Source organism: Dermacentor variabilis, chromosome 9, assembly GCF_050947875.1.
Source record: "Dermacentor variabilis isolate Ectoservices chromosome 9, ASM5094787v1, whole genome shotgun sequence".
Lineage (NCBI taxonomy): Eukaryota > Metazoa > Arthropoda > Arachnida > Ixodida > Ixodidae > Dermacentor > Dermacentor variabilis.
The window spans coordinates 113,541,913-113,566,997 of record NC_134576.1 but is presented as its reverse complement, the minus strand read 5'-3'; the positions used below and the strand labels follow the sequence as shown (position 1 = coordinate 113,566,997).

Genomic DNA, 25,085 nt, shown 5'->3' with positions numbered 1-25,085 from the left:
TTCTTAGGCGCGCCTTCCTGCGTTCAGCCTTGGCATCCCTCGTGACAGAGTGAACTAGCGCAGCAAAGGATCAAAGAGCGAACTGCTCGTCCTGATGCAGGATTGGTAGGACACTTCTTGCACTGTTACGATTATCTGAATATTGGGAAGATTTCTCTTCCTGGGATATGAAGCTGCGGGTAAGTTGAAACCTATGTGATCGACTTGACAACATAATGGCGGCGTAACAATTGAATGGACGTAGAAAAATCGGCTTAAGAATTATAACTTGCACAGTGAGATGCTAATCACCTATAGAAAATATAAGAGCCAGCGATAGGCCAACTCCGCCAACTATTGTTTAAACGAAGAACAAGTTGCAATCTTGAGCACCACCTGATGTCGTGATGGTGGGTTGCCCTAGCGCTAACTCACTCATTGCGTGTACCATTCTAAAATTGTTTTGGGGAGGTTGTCTCACATATCGTGAAACGTTGCGCAAGAAAATGGCGGTGAAGATGCACTAAGTAATGGAGTCCGAATGCAGTACGTGCTCCACAATTGTGGCCAGAGGTAGGTTTCCGATTTGCTTTTACGCTGTTTGTATGTCCATTTTATTTGTGTGCCCAAGGCGTTGTATATAGAAATGAAAACCCCCTGACTGTACAAATGGCTACACGCTGCTCAAATCACAGAATGCAGGTATCTGCGCTTTATGGAAGTATGAATGCCTTGTTATCTTACGCTGTCTACCCCCTTTTTTTCGGACCGACTACACGTGAGTTGCCTGATTCTCGGCTGCTAACTCGAAGCAAAAGCCAAAGCTGAACTGCGACCTGCTTGTTCATGCGTTTGATTAGACGAGAATAAATTTTACGCTTGAGCTCGGAAAGTTTTGAGTAGTGCTCCGTAGGGTAGGATGGATCTAAATGTGTATCGCCTACAACGTCTGCATTTCTCACCTGTCTTGGTCCTTTTGCCTGCACGGCAGCGGCTGTCCTCCATGTCGGGTGCCCGACCAGCTCGCCCGTAAGGCCGTCACGGTTGGCCTCACAAACGAGGAAGTCTTCTTCCTCCGGAAATTTAAACGCTACTGCCCAATGCATAAGGGTTCGAGAATCTCCTCGAAAACCACTCATCCATGTCGAGAACTGTATGTTAAACGGCCATGCCGTCAAGCTGCCCGCCGGGTTGTTTAGCGGGCAAAACAGCATCGTCACGTGTGTTGCAGGCTTGATCGGGCCCGGATCTTGATCCCCTGGAGAGAGATCCACAAGAAGCACAATTTATTAATTATGGCCTCAACTCCAGAAATATTTTTTCAGAGGGGTATTGTCTACGCGGTCTCAGCCTGAAGCACTTTTTCAAATAAAACCCGTTAGTAGACAGTAGATGCTTTCTCGGCAGAAGCTCAGTGCATCAGAAAGTGCCAGGCACGGAGAAAAGCGAGCCGAACATTTCTGTAGTTTATTGCACTGGCACTAAAAGAGATCAGCGAAAAATTTAGAAACACTCCTTTTTTTTTCATGCCAAAGTGCCATAAGGAATGGCAAGCACTGCTGTGCAGTTTGGAATAAAATACGTAGCTGTTCGTCCACGTTCGCTGGCGTCCGCGCTATTTCGCTGTCCTCTTGTTGGCCATTTATCCCTAATGTAAGCCTAGGCTCCAGACAACTTGTATATATGACACTGGAAGACTTGTATACAAACAAGATTTCAGAGCGAAAAATGAGCCCGCATACCTCACTTTAGAACTCGGATTCGTTCTCCAGTGTATCCAGTGACGCTCACGCAGTTCGCCGTTAGGAAACTTTTAATCACTTACGTCAGTCTCTTGATAGCAAGAAAACCTGTAGTTCTGCAAGTTCAGAAACTTAAAGTCCGCTTTCCCTAATCAATTTTTTCAAACGCTTTTATCATGTGCCAGTCTTGTAGCCATCGTGTTCCGAATATGGCTCACTGAAAAAAACGATGCGAGGCCTTAGTAGAAATATAGAATATACTAAGCATACTTGTAAATAAAGTGTGCATTCTACCGGAACGATACAACCCCGAATGCATTCTTTGCTCTTCTGTTGGCTCATTTTCCTTACTATTCAAGATACTGGCGCCAAGTGATAGCTTGCTACATAAAGGAATCTTGTCTGCCGCGCAGTATCCATCTTGGCCGCCATGCAGTGTCCCGTCGATTTAAACAGCGTGTATCTCTAGGTGATGTTGCGCTCTTAATGGTCGAGGTCGCTTTGCCCTTGATCCTAACTTTTCGGTCGATTCATACTTCTTGGACACCTAATTACGCTTTTCTATATTTCGTTTTATTACCTTGCTCCATCATATAAGTGGTTTACTCTGTCCAATTCTATTCTTTAGCCGCGTTTGTCTTACCTATAGTCGCACGTCATCTAAATGTTCCTTGCTTCCACGCCGGCTTTATAAAGTGCGTCTAGTTATTTCGCTACCATTTCGGCAATATCTATCAGGTAATTATTATACTTTTGAAATTACTGTACTGCTGTTGCTTTTTATCCTGTGTTTGCATATTTCCCGAAGCTTAAGGTCACATGTGCAGCGGTTCGACCATCCCCGGCAGGAGTCCGTTGCTAAAGAAAAGCGGCATGGGAGAATAGGACTGGGAAAAAATTACAGGGGCGTTCCCGGCCTAAGTAGGTGTGTCCAAATAGTTCTGCCGGGAACCACATACACCATAGCTGGCTTGCCAGAATAAATTGCGGTGGCTCGATTTTGCGGCGCCGTGTCTTCAGATTGCCGACACCGCCCGACCGAGTCCAGCCATAGCAGGGTCATAGCAGGGACTCGTCCATGATGAGTGTGACAAGGTCCAACGCACACCAATTCGCGTACCGCGAATGCAGGACCTCCAGGTATTTTACATTGACATTCCGGCCCATTCGTTCATGCTGATGCACTGCCACTTGCACGTAGACACCATCACTGACAACTACGTTTTAATGTGTTCAGCCGTAGCTGACAGAGAGCTTCCTCGCAGAACTCTAACTGCCACCTCTTGAGACAAAGCTCGGCGATGATCTGCGGTGAGCGGCAATCGACAGCTGCACCACCTCGCGCCTTCGTGTTTATCAAGCCGGCATTCTATCACGGCCGTTCTCGGTAGGTGCACCACTTGCAAGTCATTCAAGTCACGAGTGCACGCATCGACTGCAATTAGCCGTACCTCTGGTCATCAGTCACTGGTCCCAATCTGCAAGCTTTACTCAGTCTGCGAGTCGATTACTAAGCTAAATAACCTTGCCCGACGAGAATTCGCAAGGAAATCGCTGGGTGGAACGTAGCGCTCTTGCGTACTGCACGGTCTCCAGCTCTCCTTCCATGGACGGGGATACAGGTTTTTGTTTTACTTCTGCTGGCTTCGCGGCCTCTCTAACAGGCTTTACAGGGCGCGAAGTCTGCTGTCATCGACGCGGAGACGCCACAGGCGAATCATCTGCACTACATTAAATTGCCACCACGTCCAACTTGACGTGGCCATTGTCCGAGTTGTCACGGTAAGCAGAACGCCAACCGTCCATCGAAGCGTTCCGTTCGTTGCTCTCGTGGGTACCTGGCCTGCACAACATCAATAAGAGCAACCATGCTGTGCAGTTCTTTCAGCCTGATAGCCCATTTTACAACACAACGTAGGCAATCAGCATAAACACCATGCTCATGCAAGGTGCGCACTGCCAGGTGGCCTGCTCTCGTTGCTGCAAAATTAAATGGCCCTAGGCGCACGCATCTAGGACAACCGGTGCAATATCGTGACTAAACTCTACGGGGTCCCTCTGAATCTCTGTACATGCCTCGTACCTCATAGCACGTACCAGGGGCTCATGGCTCCAGTATGCTTCTGGGAGCCCTGGACAATGACACCTTTCGCCTGTAGTACCAATGCTGGCTCAATCATCTCACTGTAACACTGCAACCCTGACGACTACAACCTCAATGACCTCTCCGGCATAGTAAGTCATCCGCCACTGCGAGGCGCTGAATCGCAGCTTATTTCATGGCGCTAGGATACTACGCTGAGATAACATCCTGTCCACCGATGCAATATTTATTCCATGTTTTGGGCATATTACAGCTCGTCAAAGCACTGCCTACAATCGTCCATTTGGTACACCGCGGAGACTGCACACCAGCAGTCTGTGCAGATACCTGTACAGATACCTGAACACTCTGCCAGCCCATTCACTTTGTTTCATATTCCTCAGCCGTTCTTCATACTCAATTTTACTGCGAGCTTCCCTCACTTCAAAACTAGTCCAGCCCATGTCACCCTGCACAGCCTCATTTGTAGTCTTCCCGTGAGCGCCCACTGCGAGGCCACCCACTGACCTTTGGTTCCCATTGAGTTCTGATTCTATCCCTGATTTAAAGCAAACAACCGCATTTCCAAGTGTAAGTCCTGGAACCATTACACCCTTCCGCGTAACTCGGAGGAGCTCATACGCATTGTATCTCCATAGTGCTCTGTGCTTCATTATGGCTGCATTTCTCTTCCCCTTCACTGTTATTTTGCCCTGTGTTTCCAAATATGTATTGGCTTTGTTTATCCATATACCAAGGTATTTATATTTTGTTACCCGAGGTATTTCCTGGCCCTGTATCTCCACTATCTGTTCACTTTTCTGATTGAATACCATAACACCTCATTTTCTAACACTAAATTTGAAACCTAAATTATTGCCTTCCTGTCCACAGATATTAGCCAGACATTGCAAATCACTTTGCTTGTCAGCTAGTAACACAATGTCATCCGCATAAAATAAACCTATGAGCTGCTGCTCTACTACTGCACCCGCATATTTGTATGAGAGATTAAACCTGATATTACTTCCTTTTAGCGCCCTCTCCATCCTCACCATGTACATCATAAACAGCAGCGGGGACAAAGGGCGCCCCTGCTCCAGTCCCTCATTGAAATGAACTTTCTCCTCGCTCTTCATCCCTTCACATTCGACGCAAAGAGTATTTTCTAGGTAAATCTATCTCAAAAGATGTAGACAATCGTCACCTAAGCCGTTCCATTCCAGAATATCCCACAAAATGTTGCGGTCTGCGTTGTCATAGGCTCCTGTAATGGCTAAAAAGGCCACATATGATGGTCTTCTTTCTGCTTTTGATATTTCAATACACCGAGTAAGTACAAATAAGTTATCATCCAAACGCCTACCTATTCCTAAGCCACTCCGAAGTTCTCATAAAATGCCATTATTAGCTGCCCATTCTTGAAGCTTTAGTTTGATTGCCTGCATTGCTATCCTGTATGATGCGGGGAGTCGAGTAGCATCTGTTAGTGATTTAAGGAACCCAGCAGCGTCTACCGCTCGGCTCGGCGATTGTCATCGGCCGTTGCCGTAAAGGCTCCACATCCTCGCCTTTAAAATTACTATTGTTGTTCTTTGGCACTTTTCTTATTTAGGTCTGAGTAGATTTAACATAAACGGCGTGCACTGCCGATGCTTTGTTCCATGAAATTTGTTGGTGGGTTGTCAGTCTCAAATCCCTTAGGAATAATTTGGCGAAAATAGAAGACTAGGCATGAGCGATTTTATTGATAGAATGGTGTGGTAATAAACTCCGCATATAATGCACGTCATGTAGCTAGGCATTGCAGGCACAAAAATCTTATGCGAAAGTTATTCGCGAAGCACGCCACATGCACGATGCGTTTCTATACTCACGGAATGCGCTTTCCGTTGGGATGCACCTTCACTGATCAAATTGCCATCAATCTCTGAGAGTTCATGCACATCGCGTGGAGGGACACAGACAGATAAGCAGTCATTGACTTTATATGGATGATAAAGAGTGATAAGGTGTTATGGGGGGTCTCATCATGGTCTGTATTAGATCGACGCGGATGGATCAGGTGCAAATAAGCGATAACGTTTCTAATGGTCGGGGAGATTCTGCTTGAACCGAGCAGGTTTGATACTCATCGGATCAAGTTTGATATGATTGGTAAGGACAAATAATAGTTGTTCAGGGACGGGGGGTGTTCGATAAGGGCTAGAAGGACATATCACGCTTGATAAAAATAAAATGGTGAAGTTGGTAACGACCGATAACGGTTGCTATAATTTGGATCGAGTCCGATAAAGGTAACAATCGATAAGGATTGATAGGGGTCGCACCCTGTCTGATAAGATTGATAACTGCCGATAATGCTGGTATATAGACTGACTTTATACTGGCCCCTGCCAGTTTGATAGGATTGATAATGAAAACGGGCAGCGCGCAGATGAGAAAATCGAACAATGTGTGCACGTACTACAATAACTGTAGGGGCGTTTCTGACGAAATTTCTGAATTACGAAAAGATGCGATTGTTTTGTGCCTGTCACTTGCTGGTGGTGGGATGTCACAAGTGGTAGCAAGCTAACATCGAATTTTGTACTTTCACTGCAGGCTCTCATAGACCGCAGTTCTTAGGCGCGCCTTCCTGCGTTCAGCCTTGGCATCCCTCGTGACAGAGTGAACTAGCGCAGCAAAGGATCAAAGAGCGAACTGCTCGTCCTGATGCAGGATTGGTAGGACACTTCTTGCACTGTTACGATTATCTGAATATTGGGAAGATTTCTCTTCCTGGGATATGAAGCTGCGGGTAAGTTGAAACCTATGTGATCGACTTGACAACATAATGGCGGCGTAACAATTGAATGGACGTAGAAAAATCGGCTTAAGAATTATAACTTGCACAGTGAGATGCTAATCACCTATAGAAAATATAAGAGCCAGCGATAGGCCAACTCCGCCAACTATTGTTTAAACGAAGAACAAGTTGCAATCTTGAGCACCACCTGATGTCGTGATGGTGGGTTGCCCTAGCGCTAACTCACTCATTGCGTGTACCATTCTAAAATTGTTTTGGGGAGGTTGTCTCACATATCGTGAAACGTTGCGCAAGAAAATGGCGGTGAAGATGCACTAAGTAATGGAGTCCGAATGCAGTACGTGCTCCACAATTGTGGCCAGAGGTAGGTTTCCGATTTGCTTTTACGCTGTTTGTATGTCCATTTTATTTGTGTGCCCAAGGCGTTGTATATAGAAATGAAAACCCCCTGACTGTACAAATGGCTACACGCTGCTCAAATCACAGAATGCAGGTATCTGCGCTTTATGGAAGTATGAATGCCTTGTTATCTTACGCTGTCTACCCCCTTTTTTTCGGACCGACTACACGTGAGTTGCCTGATTCTCGGCTGCTAACTCGAAGCAAAAGCCAAAGCTGAACTGCGACCTGCTTGTTCATGCGTTTGATTAGACGAGAATAAATTTTACGCTTGAGCTCGGAAAGTTTTGAGTAGTGCTCCGTAGGGTAGGATGGATCTAAATGTGTATCGCCTACAACGTCTGCATTTCTCACCTGTCTTGGTCCTTTTGCCTGCACGGCAGCGGCTGTCCTCCATGTCGGGTGCCCGACCAGCTCGCCCGTAAGGCCGTCACGGTTGGCCTCACAAACGAGGAAGTCTTCTTCCTCCGGAAATTTAAACGCTACTGCCCAATGCATAAGGGTTCGAGAATCTCCTCGAAAACCACTCATCCATGTCGAGAACTGTATGTTAAACGGCCATGCCGTCAAGCTGCCCGCCGGGTTGTTTAGCGGGCAAAACAGCATCGTCACGTGTGTTGCAGGCTTGATCGGGCCCGGATCTTGATCCCCTGGAGAGAGATCCACAAGAAGCACAATTTATTAATTATGGCCTCAACTCCAGAAATATTTTTTCAGAGGGGTATTGTCTACGCGGTCTCAGCCTGAAGCACTTTTTCAAATAAAACCCGTTAGTAGACAGTAGATGCTTTCTCGGCAGAAGCTCAGTGCATCAGAAAGTGCCAGGCACGGAGAAAAGCGAGCCGAACATTTCTGTAGTTTATTGCACTGGCACTAAAAGAGATCAGCGAAAAATTTAGAAACACTCCTTTTTTTTTCATGCCAAAGTGCCATAAGGAATGGCAAGCACTGCTGTGCAGTTTGGAATAAAATACGTAGCTGTTCGTCCACGTTCGCTGGCGTCCGCGCTATTTCGCTGTCCTCTTGTTGGCCATTTATCCCTAATGTAAGCCTAGGCTCCAGACAACTTGTATATATGACACTGGAAGACTTGTATACAAACAAGATTTCAGAGCGAAAAATGAGCCCGCATACCTCACTTTAGAACTCGGATTCGTTCTCCAGTGTATCCAGTGACGCTCACGCAGTTCGCCGTTAGGAAACTTTTAATCACTTACGTCAGTCTCTTGATAGCAAGAAAACCTGTAGTTCTGCAAGTTCAGAAACTTAAAGTCCGCTTTCCCTAATCAATTTTTTCAAACGCTTTTATCATGTGCCAGTCTTGTAGCCATCGTGTTCCGAATATGGCTCACTGAAAAAAACGATGCGAGGCCTTAGTAGAAATATAGAATATACTAAGCATACTTGTAAATAAAGTGTGCATTCTACCGGAACGATACAACCCCGAATGCATTCTTTGCTCTTCTGTTGGCTCATTTTCCTTACTATTCAAGATACTGGCGCCAAGTGATAGCTTGCTACATAAAGGAATCTTGTCTGCCGCGCAGTATCCATCTTGGCCGCCATGCAGTGTCCCGTCGATTTAAACAGCGTGTATCTCTAGGTGATGTTGCGCTCTTAATGGTCGAGGTCGCTTTGCCCTTGATCCTAACTTTTCGGTCGATTCATACTTCTTGGACACCTAATTACGCTTTTCTATATTTCGTTTTATTACCTTGCTCCATCATATAAGTGGTTTACTCTGTCCAATTCTATTCTTTAGCCGCGTTTGTCTTACCTATAGTCGCACGTCATCTAAATGTTCCTTGCTTCCACGCCGGCTTTATAAAGTGCGTCTAGTTATTTCGCTACCATTTCGGCAATATCTATCAGGTAATTATTATACTTTTGAAATTACTGTACTGCTGTTGCTTTTTATCCTGTGTTTGCATATTTCCCGAAGCTTAAGGTCACATGTGCAGCGGTTCGACCATCCCCGGCAGGAGTCCGTTGCTAAAGAAAAGCGGCATGGGAGAATAGGACTGGGAAAAAATTACAGGGGCGTTCCCGGCCTAAGTAGGTGTGTCCAAATAGTTCTGCCGGGAACCACATACACCATAGCTGGCTTGCCAGAATAAATTGCGGTGGCTCGATTTTGCGGCGCCGTGTCTTCAGATTGCCGACACCGCCCGACCGAGTCCAGCCATAGCAGGGTCATAGCAGGGACTCGTCCATGATGAGTGTGACAAGGTCCAACGCACACCAATTCGCGTACCGCGAATGCAGGACCTCCAGGTATTTTACATTGACATTCCGGCCCATTCGTTCATGCTGATGCACTGCCACTTGCACGTAGACACCATCACTGACAACTACGTTTTAATGTGTTCAGCCGTAGCTGACAGAGAGCTTCCTCGCAGAACTCTAACTGCCACCTCTTGAGACAAAGCTCGGCGATGATCTGCGGTGAGCGGCAATCGACAGCTGCACCACCTCGCGCCTTCGTGTTTATCAAGCCGGCATTCTATCACGGCCGTTCTCGGTAGGTGCACCACTTGCAAGTCATTCAAGTCACGAGTGCACGCATCGACTGCAATTAGCCGTACCTCTGGTCATCAGTCACTGGTCCCAATCTGCAAGCTTTACTCAGTCTGCGAGTCGATTACTAAGCTAAATAACCTTGCCCGACGAGAATTCGCAAGGAAATCGCTGGGTGGAACGTAGCGCTCTTGCGTACTGCACGGTCTCCAGCTCTCCTTCCATGGACGGGGATACAGGTTTTTGTTTTACTTCTGCTGGCTTCGCGGCCTCTCTAACAGGCTTTACAGGGCGCGAAGTCTGCTGTCATCGACGCGGAGACGCCACAGGCGAATCATCTGCACTACATTAAATTGCCACCACGTCCAACTTGACGTGGCCATTGTCCGAGTTGTCACGGTAAGCAGAACGCCAACCGTCCATCGAAGCGTTCCGTTCGTTGCTCTCGTGGGTACCTGGCCTGCACAACATCAATAAGAGCAACCATGCTGTGCAGTTCTTTCAGCCTGATAGCCCATTTTACAACACAACGTAGGCAATCAGCATAAACACCATGCTCATGCAAGGTGCGCACTGCCAGGTGGCCTGCTCTCGTTGCTGCAAAATTAAATGGCCCTAGGCGCACGCATCTAGGACAACCGGTGCAATATCGTGACTAAACTCTACGGGGTCCCTCTGAATCTCTGTACATGCCTCGTACCTCATAGCACGTACCAGGGGCTCATGGCTCCAGTATGCTTCTGGGAGCCCTGGACAATGACACCTTTCGCCTGTAGTACCAATGCTGGCTCAATCATCTCACTGTAACACTGCAACCCTGACGACTACAACCTCAATGACCTCTCCGGCATAGTAAGTCATCCGCCACTGCGAGGCGCTGAATCGCAGCTTATTTCATGGCGCTAGGATACTACGCTGAGATAACATCCTGTCCACCGATGCAATATTTATTCCATGTTTTGGGCATATTACAGCTCGTCAAAGCACTGCCTACAATCGTCCATTTGGTACACCGCGGAGACTGCACACCAGCAGTCTGTGCAGATACCTGTACAGATACCTGAACACTCTGCCAGCCCATTCACTTTGTTTCATATTCCTCAGCCGTTCTTCATACTCAATTTTACTGCGAGCTTCCCTCACTTCAAAACTAGTCCAGCCCATGTCACCCTGCACAGCCTCATTTGTAGTCTTCCCGTGAGCGCCCACTGCGAGGCCACCCACTGACCTTTGGTTCCCATTGAGTTCTGATTCTATCCCTGATTTAAAGCAAACAACCGCATTTCCAAGTGTAAGTCCTGGAACCATTACACCCTTCCGCGTAACTCGGAGGAGCTCATACGCATTGTATCTCCATAGTGCTCTGTGCTTCATTATGGCTGCATTTCTCTTCCCCTTCACTGTTATTTTGCCCTGTGTTTCCAAATATGTATTGGCTTTGTTTATCCATATACCAAGGTATTTATATTTTGTTACCCGAGGTATTTCCTGGCCCTGTATCTCCACTATCTGTTCACTTTTCTGATTGAATACCATAACACCTCATTTTCTAACACTAAATTTGAAACCTAAATTATTGCCTTCCTGTCCACAGATATTAGCCAGACATTGCAAATCACTTTGCTTGTCAGCTAGTAACACAATGTCATCCGCATAAAATAAACCTATGAGCTGCTGCTCTACTACTGCACCCGCATATTTGTATGAGAGATTAAACCTGATATTACTTCCTTTTAGCGCCCTCTCCATCCTCACCATGTACATCATAAACAGCAGCGGGGACAAAGGGCGCCCCTGCTCCAGTCCCTCATTGAAATGAACTTTCTCCTCGCTCTTCATCCCTTCACATTCGACGCAAAGAGTATTTTCTAGGTAAATCTATCTCAAAAGATGTAGACAATCGTCACCTAAGCCGTTCCATTCCAGAATATCCCACAAAATGTTGCGGTCTGCGTTGTCATAGGCTCCTGTAATGGCTAAAAAGGCCACATATGATGGTCTTCTTTCTGCTTTTGATATTTCAATACACCGAGTAAGTACAAATAAGTTATCATCCAAACGCCTACCTATTCCTAAGCCACTCCGAAGTTCTCATAAAATGCCATTATTAGCTGCCCATTCTTGAAGCTTTAGTTTGATTGCCTGCATTGCTATCCTGTATGATGCGGGGAGTCGAGTAGCATCTGTTAGTGATTTAAGGAACCCAGCAGCGTCTACCGCTCGGCTCGGCGATTGTCATCGGCCGTTGCCGTAAAGGCTCCACATCCTCGCCTTTAAAATTACTATTGTTGTTCTTTGGCACTTTTCTTATTTAGGTCTGAGTAGATTTAACATAAACGGCGTGCACTGCCGATGCTTTGTTCCATGAAATTTGTTGGTGGGTTGTCAGTCTCAAATCCCTTAGGAATAATTTGGCGAAAATAGAAGACTAGGCATGAGCGATTTTATTGATAGAATGGTGTGGTAATAAACTCCGCATATAATGCACGTCATGTAGCTAGGCATTGCAGGCACAAAAATCTTATGCGAAAGTTATTCGCGAAGCACGCCACATGCACGATGCGTTTCTATACTCACGGAATGCGCTTTCCGTTGGGATGCACCTTCACTGATCAAATTGCCATCAATCTCTGAGAGTTCATGCACATCGCGTGGAGGGACACAGACAGATAAGCAGTCATTGACTTTATATGGATGATAAAGAGTGATAAGGTGTTATGGGGGGTCTCATCATGGTCTGTATTAGATCGACGCGGATGGATCAGGTGCAAATAAGCGATAACGTTTCTAATGGTCGGGGAGATTCTGCTTGAACCGAGCAGGTTTGATACTCATCGGATCAAGTTTGATATGATTGGTAAGGACAAATAATAGTTGTTCAGGGACGGGGGGTGTTCGATAAGGGCTAGAAGGACATATCACGCTTGATAAAAATAAAATGGTGAAGTTGGTAACGACCGATAACGGTTGCTATAATTTGGATCGAGTCCGATAAAGGTAACAATCGATAAGGATTGATAGGGGTCGCACCCTGTCTGATAAGATTGATAACTGCCGATAATGCTGGTATATAGACTGACTTTATACTGGCCCCTGCCAGTTTGATAGGATTGATAATGAAAACGGGCAGCGCGCAGATGAGAAAATCGAACAATGTGTGCACGTACTACAATAACTGTAGGGGCGTTTCTGACGAAATTTCTGAATTACGAAAAGATGCGATTGTTTTGTGCCTGTCACTTGCTGGTGGTGGGATGTCACAAGTGGTAGCAAGCTAACATCGAATTTTGTACTTTCACTGCAGGCTCTCATAGACCGCAGTTCTTAGGCGCGCCTTCCTGCGTTCAGCCTTGGCATCCCTCGTGACAGAGTGAACTAGCGCAGCAAAGGATCAAAGAGCGAACTGCTCGTCCTGATGCAGGATTGGTAGGACACTTCTTGCACTGTTACGATTATCTGAATATTGGGAAGATTTCTCTTCCTGGGATATGAAGCTGCGGGTAAGTTGAAACCTATGTGATCGACTTGACAACATAATGGCGGCGTAACAATTGAATGGACGTAGAAAAATCGGCTTAAGAATTATAACTTGCACAGTGAGATGCTAATCATCTATAGAAAATATAAGAGCCAGCGATAGGCCAAGTCCGCCAACTATTGTTTCAACGAAGAACAAGTTGCACTTTTGAGCACCTCGTGATGTCGTGATGGTGGGTTGCCCTAGCGCTAACTCACTCATTGCGTGTACCATTCTAAAATTGTTTTCGGGAGGTTGTCTCACATATCGTGAAACGTTGCGCAAGAAAATGGCGGTGAAGATGCACTAACTAATGGAGTCCCAATGCAGTACGTGCTCCACAATTGTGGCCAGAGGTACGTTTCCGATTTGCTTTACGCTGTTTGTATGTGCATTTTATATGTGCGCCCTAGGCGTTGTATATTAGAATGAAAATCCCCCTGACTGTACAAATGGGTACACGCTGCTCAAATCACAGAATGCAGGTATCTGCGCTTTATGGAAGAAGGAATGCCTTGTTATCTTACGCTGTCTACCCCCTTTCTTTCGGACCGACTACACGTGAGTTGCCTGATTCTCGGCTGCTAACTCGAAGCAAAAGCTAAAGCTGAACTGCGACCTGTTTGTTCATGCGTTTGATTTGACGAGAATAAATTTTATGCTTAAGCTCGGAAAGTTTTGAGTAGTGCTCCGTAGGGTAGGATGGATCTAAATGTGTATCGCCTACAACGTCTGCATTTCTCACCTGTGTTGGTCCTTTTGCCTGCACGGCAGCGGCGGTCCTCCATGTCGGGTGCCCGACCAGCTCGCCCGTAAGGCCGTCGCGGTTGGCCTCGCAAACGAGGAAGTCTTCTTCCTCCGGAAATTTAAACGCTACTGCCCAATGCATAAGGGTTCGAGAATCTCCTCGAATCCCACTCATCCATGTGGAGAACTGTAGGTTAAACGGCAATGCCGTCAAGCTGCCCGCCGGGTTGTTCAGCGGGCTAAACAGCATTGTCACGCGCGTTGTAGGCTTGACCAGGCCCGGATCTTGAACCCCTGGAGAGAGATACACAAGAAGCACAATTTATTAATTATAGCCTCAACTCCTGAAATATTGTTTCAGAGGGGTATTGTCTACGCGGTCTCAGCCTGAAGCACTTTTTCAAATAAAAGCCGTTAGAAGACAGTAGATGCTTTCTCGGCAGAAGCTCAGTGCATCAGAAAGTGCCAGGCACGGAGAAAAGCGAGCCGAACATTTCTGTAGTTTATTGCACTGGCACTAAAACAGATCAGCGAAAAATTGAGAAACACTCCTTTTCTTTCATGCCAAAGTGCCATAAGGAATGGCAAGCACTGCTGTGCAGTTTGGAATAAAATACGTAGCTGTTCGTCCACGTTCGCTGGCGTCCGCGCTATTTCGCTGTCGTCTTGTTGGCCATATATCCCTAATCTAAGCCTAGGCTCCAGACAACTTGTATATATGACACTGGAAGACTTGTATACAAACAAGATTTCAGAGCGAAAAATGAGCCCGCATACCTCACTTTAGAACTCGGATTCGTTCTCCAGTGTATCCAGTGACGCTCAGGCAGTTAGCCGTTAGGAACCTTTTAATCACTTACGTCAGTCTCTTGATAGCAAGAAAACCTGTAGTTCTGCAAGTTCAGAAACATAAAGAAAGTTTCCGCTTTCCCTAATCAATTTTTTCAAACGCTTTTATCATGTGCCAGTCTTGTAGCCATCGTGTTCCGAATATGGCTCACTGAAAAAAACGATGCGAGGCCTTAGTAGAAATATAGAATATACTAAGCATACTTGTAAATAAAGTGTGCATTCTACCGGAACGATACAACCCCGAATGCATTCTTTGCTCTTCTGTTGGCTCATTTTCCTTACTATTCAAGATACTGGCGCCAAGTGATAGCTTGCTACATAAAGGAATCTTGTCTGCCGCGCAGTATCCATCTTGGCCGCCATGCAGTGTCCCGTCGATTTAAACAGCGTGTATCTCTAGGTGATGTTGCGCTCTTAATGGTCGAGGTCGCTTTGCCCTTGATCCTAACTTTTCGGTGGATTCATACTTCTTGGACACCTAAGTACGCTTTTCTATATTTCGTTTTATTACCTTGCTCCATCATATAAGTGGTTTACTCTGTCCAATTCAATTCTTTAGCCGCGTTTGTCTTACCTCTAGTCGCACGTCATCTAAAAGTTCCTTGCTTCCACGCCGGCTTTATAAAGTGCGTCTAGTTATTTCGCTACCATTTCGGCCATATCTATCAGGTAATTATTATACTTTTGAAATTACTGTACTGCTGTTGCTTTTTCTCCTGTGTTTGCATATTTCCCGAAGCTTAAGGTCACATGTGCAGCGGTTCGACCATCCCAGGCAGGAGTCCGTTGCTAAAGAAAAGCGGCATGGGAGTATAGGACTGGGAAAAAATTACAGGGGCGTTCACGGCCTAAGTAGGCGTGTCCAAATAGTTCTGCCGAGAACCACATACACCATAGCTGGCTGGCCAGAATAAATTGCGGTGGGTCGTTTTTGCGGCGCCGTGTCGAATTCAGATTGCCGACACCGCGCGACCGAGTCCAGCCATAACAGGGTCATAGCAGGGACTCGTCCATGATGAGTGTGACAAGGTCCAACGCACACCAACTGGCGTACCGCGAATGCAGGACCTCCAGGTATTTTACATTGACATTCCGGCCCATTCCTTCATGCTGCTGTACTGCCACTTGCACGTAGACACCATCAATGACAACTACGTTTTAATGTGTTCAGCCGTAGCTGTCAGAGAGCTTCCTTGCAGAGCTCTAACGGCCACCTCTTGAGCCAAAGCTCCGCGATGATCTGCGGTGAGCGACAATCGACAGCTGCACCACCTCGCGCCTTCGTGTTTATCAAGCCGGCATTTTATCATGGCAGTTCTCGGTAGGTGCACCACTTGCAAGTCATTCAAGTCACGAGTGCACAAATCGACTGCAATTAGCCGTACCTCTGGTCATCAGTCACTGGTCCCAATCTGCAAGCTTCACTCAGTCTGCGAGTCGATTCCTAAGCTGAATGACCTTGCGCGACGACTATTCGCAAGGAAATCGCGGGGTGGAACGTAGCGCTCTTGCGTACTGTACGGTCTCCAGCTTTCCTTCCATGGACGGGGATACGGGTTTTTGTCTTAATGCCGGTGGCTTGGCGGCCTCTCTAACAGGCTTTACAGGGCGCGAAGTCTGGTCTCATCGACTCGGAGACGCCACAGGCGAAACATCTGCACTACGTTAAATTGCCACCACGTCGAACTTGACGTGGCCATTGTCCGAGTTCTCACGGTAAGCAGCACGCCAACTGTCCATCGAATCATTGCGTTCGTTGCTCTTGTTGGTACCTTGCCTGCACAACATTTATAAGGGCAACCATGCTGTGCAGTTCTTTCAGCCTGATAGCCCATTTTACAGCACAACGTAGGCAATCAGCATAAACACCATGCTTATGCAAGGTGCGTACTGCCAGGTGACCTGCTCTCGTTGCTGCAAATGGCCCTAGGCGCACGCATCTAGGACAACCGGTGCAATATCGTGACTAAACGCTACGGGGTCCCTCTGAATCTCTGTACATGCCTCGTACCTCATAGCACCCGGGGCTCGTGGCACCAGGATGCCTCTAGGAGCCCTGGACAATGGCACCTTTCGCCTGTAGTACCAATGCTGGCTCAATCATCTCACTGTAACACTGCAACCCTGACGACTACAACTTCAATGACCTGTTCTGCATAGTACGTGATCCACCACTGCCAGGCGCCTGACTCGCAGCTTATTTCACGGCGCTAGGCTACTACGCTGAGATAACATCCTGTCCACCAACGCAATATTTATTCCATGTTTTGGCCATACCACAGCTCCTCAAAGCGCAGCCTATAATCGTCCATTTGGTACACCGCGGAGACTGCACACCAGCAAAAGGGACAAGATCGCAGTCATGTCACGTTCTCTGTCTTAGTATTCTGTCGAACTGATGATAAGCCCTGCGGTAAGCCGTTACGACTTTGGCAACGGTGACAATATTCAGACCCCAAGAACAAGCGCGCTGCAGTTTGGCTGACCGCACCCACCTCGCTGGTCACCAAGAGCTGCTGCACCACACGGCCGTGTGCTCGCGTTTAACACCTCAACACAGTAAGAATGAGCTGCAAGGTGAGCTTCCAGCCACTCTCAACTTTCCATGCCCGTGCGACCACTGAGGATCGTGGGACGATGCAGTGCAGCATGTCTTCAGCACCAACCGCGTACTTGGCCCCTACGCATGGTACAAGAGAAGGCCCTGCCGATGCGCCTCTGTCCTTGTTATCGAGTCGCACGCAATTGATAACGAAGTTGGCGAACTCCTGATGGTGCTCACAAGAAGTCAACCCGACAATTCAAGTAGATGGACCGGCCCAACACACCAGGCGACTCATCCATCAGCGTAAGCACGAAGATCCAGCCTGCGGTGTGTCATGCCCGCCGCGAACCCCTCCCCCTCTTAGAGGCGACGCCCTGTGCTCGTTATGTTCACGCAGATTAATTCACGTACAAAAGTGTCTGCCTCGACTCGGCTGTCAACGCAAACATGATGAGCACCAGGGGTCTGCTGCGCGCCTTCTAGCCTTTATCATCGTATTTGCTTCCATGAACTTAACTTGGACAGTTTACCGAAAACATAGGGCGACGGCCACAGTCATAAAGGCTGTTTTTAATTGCGATGTCAATAAAAAACAACAAACTGGTTGGACTCTGCCGGCGCGATTCCGCCATCGGCGTGGGCGTCGCCGGCGCCGTTAGCTTCCGTATAAAGTCCAAGGTGGATAAAATAGTCGCCGCGAGCCGTATGCTGTATGCGTGAGTGAAAATATTCGAGGCTGAGCCGGTCATTGCGGCTCAGTCTCGCGCACGCCACAGCGGAAAGCGGGGAGGAAGCTAGCCGCCTTCCGTCGCGCGCCAGGCTTAGGGGGGGGAGAGTTGGTAGGGCGGGGGCGCTTTACTTCGGCTGGCCTGGGCCGGGGGGCTCTGTCTTAAAAGCGATCTGCGACGGGCACGGAAGCCGAGCTGCGCTGTGTTTTCGCGGGGTACTTCGCGTTGGTGCGAGCGTTTACACGAATTTATATCCGTTCGCTCATGCTGCCGCGTTTCCTCACTGTAGCGTTTTAACCGTGACTTTCGGCGTCCATGGATGGAGATGCGTTCATGTTGGCATGTGTGCGCATGACACCGTGCTTGTTAATTGTGTTACTATGCTTAGGTTTAGAAGTGTACATGGCCAATGAAATTACTACCCTTACTTCATGTAGATGTCCAGTACGTTGCTATCGCAATGGACGCTTGATATTTCGCGCAAAGCTGCGACTTCTTTACTGCACCAAAATTTTTTGAAATTTCTGGCAGCAGAGAGCACAATTTTAGCACTAAAGGTAAATTATTGGATGAGGTCGAAATGGTTAATAGCATAAATAACACAATTGTATGAATAACTTGCGCAACTCCGCCAATTCAGGATTTGACCAGGTTAAATTGACGAAAGAAAATCAAGAATTGACAGCATTTATCACCCCGTTTGGTAGGTACTGCTTCCAGCGACTTCCGTTCGGTATCACCTCGGCCCCGGAATATTTTCAAAAGCGAATGGCAGTAATCTTAGATGGTCTTGAAGGAGTAGTGAACCTGATGGACGACGTTCTGGTTTACGGAGCTACGAAGCGGGAACATGATGCACGGCTGAACACAGTGCTCAAACGTTTGGTTGCAGTGAGGTAACACTCAATCGCGCAAAATGCTCTTTCTGTGTCAGCAGAGTAGCATTTTTGGGCTACGTGGTCGATGCGTAGGGAATTACTCCGGCTCCCAAGAAAGTTCGAGCCATAGATGAAATGACTACGTCATCAAATGTTGCTGATGTGCGCAGGTTTTTGGGCATAACTAACTATCTGACAAGGTTTGTGAGCAACCTTGCCGGCATGTCAGCACCGCTGCGTAGTCTTCTTTTGAAGGCCGTGAGTGGCACTGGGGCATGCCCCAGCAAAAATCATTCGAGTCTGAAAGAATTGATCCCCTCGGCGGAATGCGTCGCAAAATTCGACCCCAAGCTGCGCGCTACTGTGTCCGCCGACGCGTCGTCATTCGGTCTCGGCTGTGTGCTCATGCAAGTGCATTCAGATCGAGAAAGGCGGCTGGTTGCATATCACTCTCGTTCATTAACACTTACAGATCAACGCAGCTAGAAAAGGAAGCGCTTGCGCTGACATGGGCGGCAGAAAGGTTGGAAGGGTTTTTGATAGTACTGGAATTTCACTTTGAGACTGGCCACAAACCACTCCTATCGCTACTCGGTCAGTCACTCCTTGATGTGCTTCCCCCTAGAATACAAAGATTGCGATTGAGTATCACGCGATATCGCTTTTCAGTCTCCTATGTCCCAGGAAAACAGATTGACACCGCCGACGCCCTTTCTCGGGCACCTTGCACGGAAGCGGATGCAGAGACAGGGGAGCTAGATTGCCGCGAAGTATCGAGCCACGCACAAAGCTGTATCAGCGAACTGAAATTTTCAGCCCATTGGAACAAAATTAAGTTCGCACAAGAAAGACTCAACCTGCCAACCGCTCCGGTTGTATTGTAAGCAGGGCTGGCCACGTCACGCTAAAGTGAGCAGCTGGCTAAGCCCTTACTGGTTGGAGAGAGCAAACCTTACAATATGTGACAGTGTGCTTCTGCCTGGGTCTCTGGGTCTCGTATTGTGGTGCCTTAGAATGTAAGTGGAATGCTGTGTTCATTGCATGTTGGTCACCAGGGAATGTTGCGCAAGGGCCTGCGAATCTGTGTGGAGGCCCGGTCTCAGCGCCGAGTTAGGAGCTCTGGTAAACAGTTGTCCAGAGTGCGCGAGACTGCGCGTTCAAAAAGCCGATCCCATGATTCCCTCAGAGTCCTCCAGCTTGCCTTGGCTGAAGGTAGTAGCTGACTTTTTCCATTTGAATGCTACATCGTACCTTGTGGTCGCAGACTATTCTCCGCGCTATCCAGAGCTTGCCCTTCTATCTTCTACGTGCTCGGCGGCGGTTATTGAGCAAATCGAAAGTATATTTGCTAGGCAGGGGATTGCAGGACTTGTCGTAACAGACAGTGGTCCGCAATTCGCTTCTGTAGAATTTGCATTGTTTGTGACAAGTTATGGCTTCCATCACGTCACGTCCAACCCCAGGTACCCACAGTGAAATGGAGCGGCCGAACGTACAGTGCAGACGGTAAAACGGATGTTGGAAAAATTGGTTGGCCCTTACTTGGCCTTCCTAGCTTTATAGGGACTCCCCAGGTCCTTTTGGTACAAGCCCAGCCCAGCTATTGATGGGCCGACGGGTGCACTCTACGCTTCCCGTGCACCCGAAAAAGCTAGTACCGTCAATGACGAGTAGTCTCACGAGCCTCCGATACAAAGACAAGACAGGCGGATTAAGCAAAAACTCAACTGCGACCGTCGCTATGCGGTAACGCAGCTACCGCTACTAGGCCCTGGAAACCGGGTATGGATAAAAGACAGCGAAATTCCAGCAGCAGTGTTGAGTCCAGCCATGCGGCCTCGGTCTCATCGGGTGCGTACAGACGACGGGATTGAACTTGAGAGAAACAGACGCGCGTTGGTCCGGTATAGCGAGCTAACCGGCGCGCATGACCCGTTCTATGACTTTCCAGTGACTCTGGATGCTGCATCCGAGGAACACAAGGCCTCGGCAGAGCCTTCTGCGCTTAATTCAGCGCCGGCTGCTTCCTCATATGAGGATGGGAGACCCGGTGGTGGTTATATGACACGCTACGGTCGAGAAATAAGGCCGCCACAGGGATATGGCTACACTTGAGAGCTGTTCTTGAGCTACACTTGATTTGGGGCTGTATACTCATCCTATTTGTGTGTTTCATACTGTTTGGTTGTTTTGTGGTTCATTTGTTTTCTATGTGTTGAAAAAAGGGGGGGGGGCGGGGAGATGTAGTGTTATCGCTTATCTCTGATCTGACCAAGCACTCGTATGCACAAGCTGCGACGTCATTGAGGAAAAGGGATAAAAAGCGGCTGGCTAATATACACGGGGCTTTTTGGCTGTCATTCCCTGCATTGTCTACTGATGCATGTTAAGTCACTGAAACTTCATGATTAGTTGCGTGTGCGCGTGGGTTCATTAACGGTGCTGACGGCTACGCTAGCAATTAAAGAAAACTCTACATCGGAGTGGCGTCAGTCTTTTGCTCGCATCACCACTCCGGCAGCGGACACGACAATAACCACCCCTTCCATATATCCCTCTTTTATACATCATGCCCAAGTGTTAGAAATGTAACACTTGGTATTTCTAACCTCTCGGCCACACAACGTATATGGAAAAAAATCGGCTCTCGTTTATCGTTAAAATTGGTCAAGAGGTAAGAGGTCGACCTACATGCAGTAAGTGTAAAAGCGGACAAGTTTATGCTGCTACTTGCTAACAAATATGGAGACTTACAACGGCATCTTCAACATGAAAGCAGGTAATAAACGAAACCGTAACTAGACTCGCTTAGAGAGCAGGATTTGAAGTAGGAGGTAACGCACCAAAGCGACCAATAGGTAAGCTCTCCCATGCAACGAAGGACCTAATAAAGGAACGACCTTGATTGATACTTTGCAACTCAAGACATCAGATAGAATTTGCGCATTTGTCAATACTGATCAACAAGGAGAAAGTAAAGGATATTCAAAATTGTAACGCAAGAACGATTGCGGTAGCAGTAAAATAGACGCAGCATTAAATGAGCGAGAGCAAAACTCGGCATAGGAAAGCCAAGATGAATTTGAAGATGAAGTGCGAAGATGAAGTATGCACTCAAAGATAAGCAGGGTAATATCAACAATTTAGAAGATATTGTAAAAGCAGCGGAAGAGTTCTATACTGACGTGTACTATACCCAGAGCTGCCACAATACCCCCATTAGAAGAAATAATGAACAGATTGCAGAGTCTTCTTCTTTAACTTGCAAATAAATTCGCAGGGCCTCCGAAGACATGAAGCGAGTAAAATCGGCAGGAGAAGATTGAATAACATACGAATAAATGAAATATGGAGGATACAACATGGTTGAAAACCTTGCGGCGCTTTGTACAAAACGCCTCTTGACTTCAAGTGTGCCAGAGAATTGGTCGAATGCAGTCATTATACTACTCCACAATAAAGAGACATTAATGAATTGGGAAAGTATAGGCCCTATAGCTTACTTTTAGTATCGTATAAGGTATTCACCAAGACAACTTCCAATGGAATGAGGGAAACACTCGACGTCAATCAACCTAGAGAAAAGGCTGGCTTCAGGATGGGATACTGTGCAATGGATGACAGCCATGCAATCATTAAAAAAATGGAGATATCTGCAGAGCACAACTAGCCTCTCTATGTGGATTTCATAGATTACGAAAATATATCTGATTCATTAGTGTTGCTAGCAGTCATAGTGGTAATATTTAATCGGCTATTAGAGGAGCCTTTCGCAAATATCTTCGAAAATATCTACGAAGATTCCACAGCGCCCCATAATTATCCCCATGAAAAGTAGAAAGATACCTATAAAGAAAGGGCACAGGCAAGGAGACACAATCTCTAATGCTATTTACTATATGCTCCGTTGTATTCAAGGTACTAAACTGGAAAGGCTTACGAGTTAGGATCAAGCGTCGAATATCTCAGCAACCTTCGGTTTGCATATGACATTGTCCTGTTCAGCGATACTAGGGATAAGTTACAAAGAATGATTGATGTTCTCAACAGAGAGAGTGTAAGAGTGAGGTTGGAAATTAATATGAAGAAGACAAAAGTAATGATCCATAGCGGGGCAAGGTAACAAGCGTTCAGGATCGCCAGTCAGCATCTAGAGTCTGCGATGGAGTAGGTTTAGCTAGGTCAACTACTCACAGGGGGCACGAAACATGCGAAGGAAATTTGCAGAATTAAAAAGCGTTGGAGCGCACACGGCAGGCATTCTGTGATCCTGATGAGAAGGTTACCATTATGACTAAAACGAGATTTGTACAATCAGTGCATTCCAGCGCTACTAACATGTGGGGCACTTACTTGGAGACTGACAAAAAGCTCGAGAACAAGTTAACGACCGCAGAAAGAGGGACGGAACAAATATTGATAAGCCTAAGGTTAGGAGACCGCAAGAGAGCGCTGTGGTTCAGAGTGCAAACGAGAATAGACGGTATTCTAATTGACATTAAGAGAAAGAAATGGAACTGGGCAGGTTATGTAGTGCAAAGCTTAGATAACCGGGTGATAATTATGGTTACAGAATGGATGCATAGAGAAGGGAAACTCAGTTGGGGACGGCAGGAGACTCGGTGTGGTGATGAAATTAAGAAATTCGCTGGGGCAAGTTGGAATTGGTTTGCGCATGACAGGAGTAACTGGAGAATGAAGGGGGAGGCCTTCATCCTACAGTGGACCTAAAATAGGCTGATATTATTATTATTATTATTATTACTATTATTATTATTATTATTATTATTATTATTATTATTATTATTATTATTATTATTATTATTATTATTATTATTATTATTATTATTATTATTATTATTATTATGAAAGAATGAATTTCGTGCCGACAGGTTGACTTAATTCGCTTTATGCAGCTCAATTAAAAATTGCCTCTGAAATGCGACAACGAGAACAAGATGCTAGTGGCGTCAGACACCTAGCGGAGCGAGCAGCAAACCATCCAGAAACTTTCCCAGCAACCAAGCTTAAGTTTACGGGCGGTGTACTTTCAAGTAAATTTCAAAGCATGTGACATTTTTGCTCAGTTGGCTGATCCTCACCGCCGGATTGTCCTCTAATACATATCAAACACCACTTTGAATGACGCCTGCCTGATTCATTAGCCGCAAACTGTGGGCCAGAGTGCGCAATTTTGTCTCATGCTGTTTTGCAAAGGAACAGCCTGAAATCGAGACATAACGCGCACTACAGTGGGCGAGACTATGCAGAAGACGAAGCACGGAGCGATCCAGTGGAAAACAGCGCTTTTATCAAAAACAATGTAAAACTCACTCGCCCCATTTGCGTCCCCGCCCCAGAGGAGCTCATCACGAGTCTGAAACATTTCGCGTGGCTTACGCTCTCACCAACTTGTGGCTGCGGGGGTGCAGGGCCGTTTGCCTCCACGGCAGGTGTCCCTGGTGTGTCATTCTCACTTGAGCCACAGCCACAGGATAGACTGCTTGATAATGTAAAGTTGCACCCGGCCATTCCGATCTAGTTGCAGACGGTTGATCACCGGGCCGACTCCGGGCTCCTGCTGGAAATAGAGCAAAATAAAAGATGGTAAAACATGCTAGAGCTAGATGTTGATGTAAATTTCATTATTTCTTCACTTGAGAATATACCAAATTTCCTGTTATATGCATATAAACGATTTTTCGGCAACATTTTACATCAACAAAGCGAATATTGAAACGTCCGTGGCAACACCATACTCAAATTCTGTTCATTTTTTGACTGAAAGGATGACGGCTGAACTACCCTACATAATTTTTTTACTAACTTTCGTTTTGAACATATTTTTATTATTGCTGTTCACCTAATCATAACGCTCCCATGTTCTGTTGCGCCAACTGCGTATAGGCGGTAACTCGAAGGTCAAACGACTGAATGTTCGATGAAGTAGTCCTCTGAGTGGTGCAGTCCTTATGGTTCGGCCCTCTAGCGCAGACACTCGCAGCTCCAAGAAGACCAGACAGCCCGAGAAGAGGTGTCGGAGGTTAGGGGTGGCGCTTTAGCTCGTTCATATCCGGCGTAAAGATGTGCACTTTGGAGTTCCGCCGCCAAGATTGTCTTGCTGGCAGTGATGCTTCTAATTTGCATGCTTGCCGCGTGTTCATATTAGCACGGAGTCCAGTCCTAACACAGATCTTGTGAGTGCAACCTACCGCATATGGCCAATATAGGTAAGGTGCGTGAGTATGCGGGTCCCATTGCAATATAGGCCAAGAAGCATGCAAAAAAC

At 46.9% G+C, this 25,085-nt stretch overlaps 1 protein-coding gene across 6 annotated transcripts in view; it reads right to left on the bottom strand.

Moving 5' to 3' along the window:
• The window catches only part of LOC142557307 (uncharacterized), a 37,861-nt gene extending 13,489 nt beyond the window's left edge, over window positions 1-24,372 (bottom strand). For 3 of the 6 annotated variants that reach the window (XM_075669037.1, XM_075669042.1, XM_075669040.1), the window contains exons 1-3: window positions 24,205-24,372; window positions 7,367-7,662; window positions 942-1,237 (exon numbers count right to left, since the gene is read on the bottom strand). In XM_075669037.1, coding sequence (XP_075525152.1) covers window positions 942-984 — 43 coding nt within the window. In that variant the 5' untranslated portion in view covers window positions 985-1,237; window positions 7,367-7,662; window positions 24,205-24,372. The other 3 variants (XM_075669039.1, XM_075669038.1, XM_075669041.1) reach the window with 3 other exon arrangements.
• Window positions 24,373-25,085: the final 713 nt, after the last annotated feature.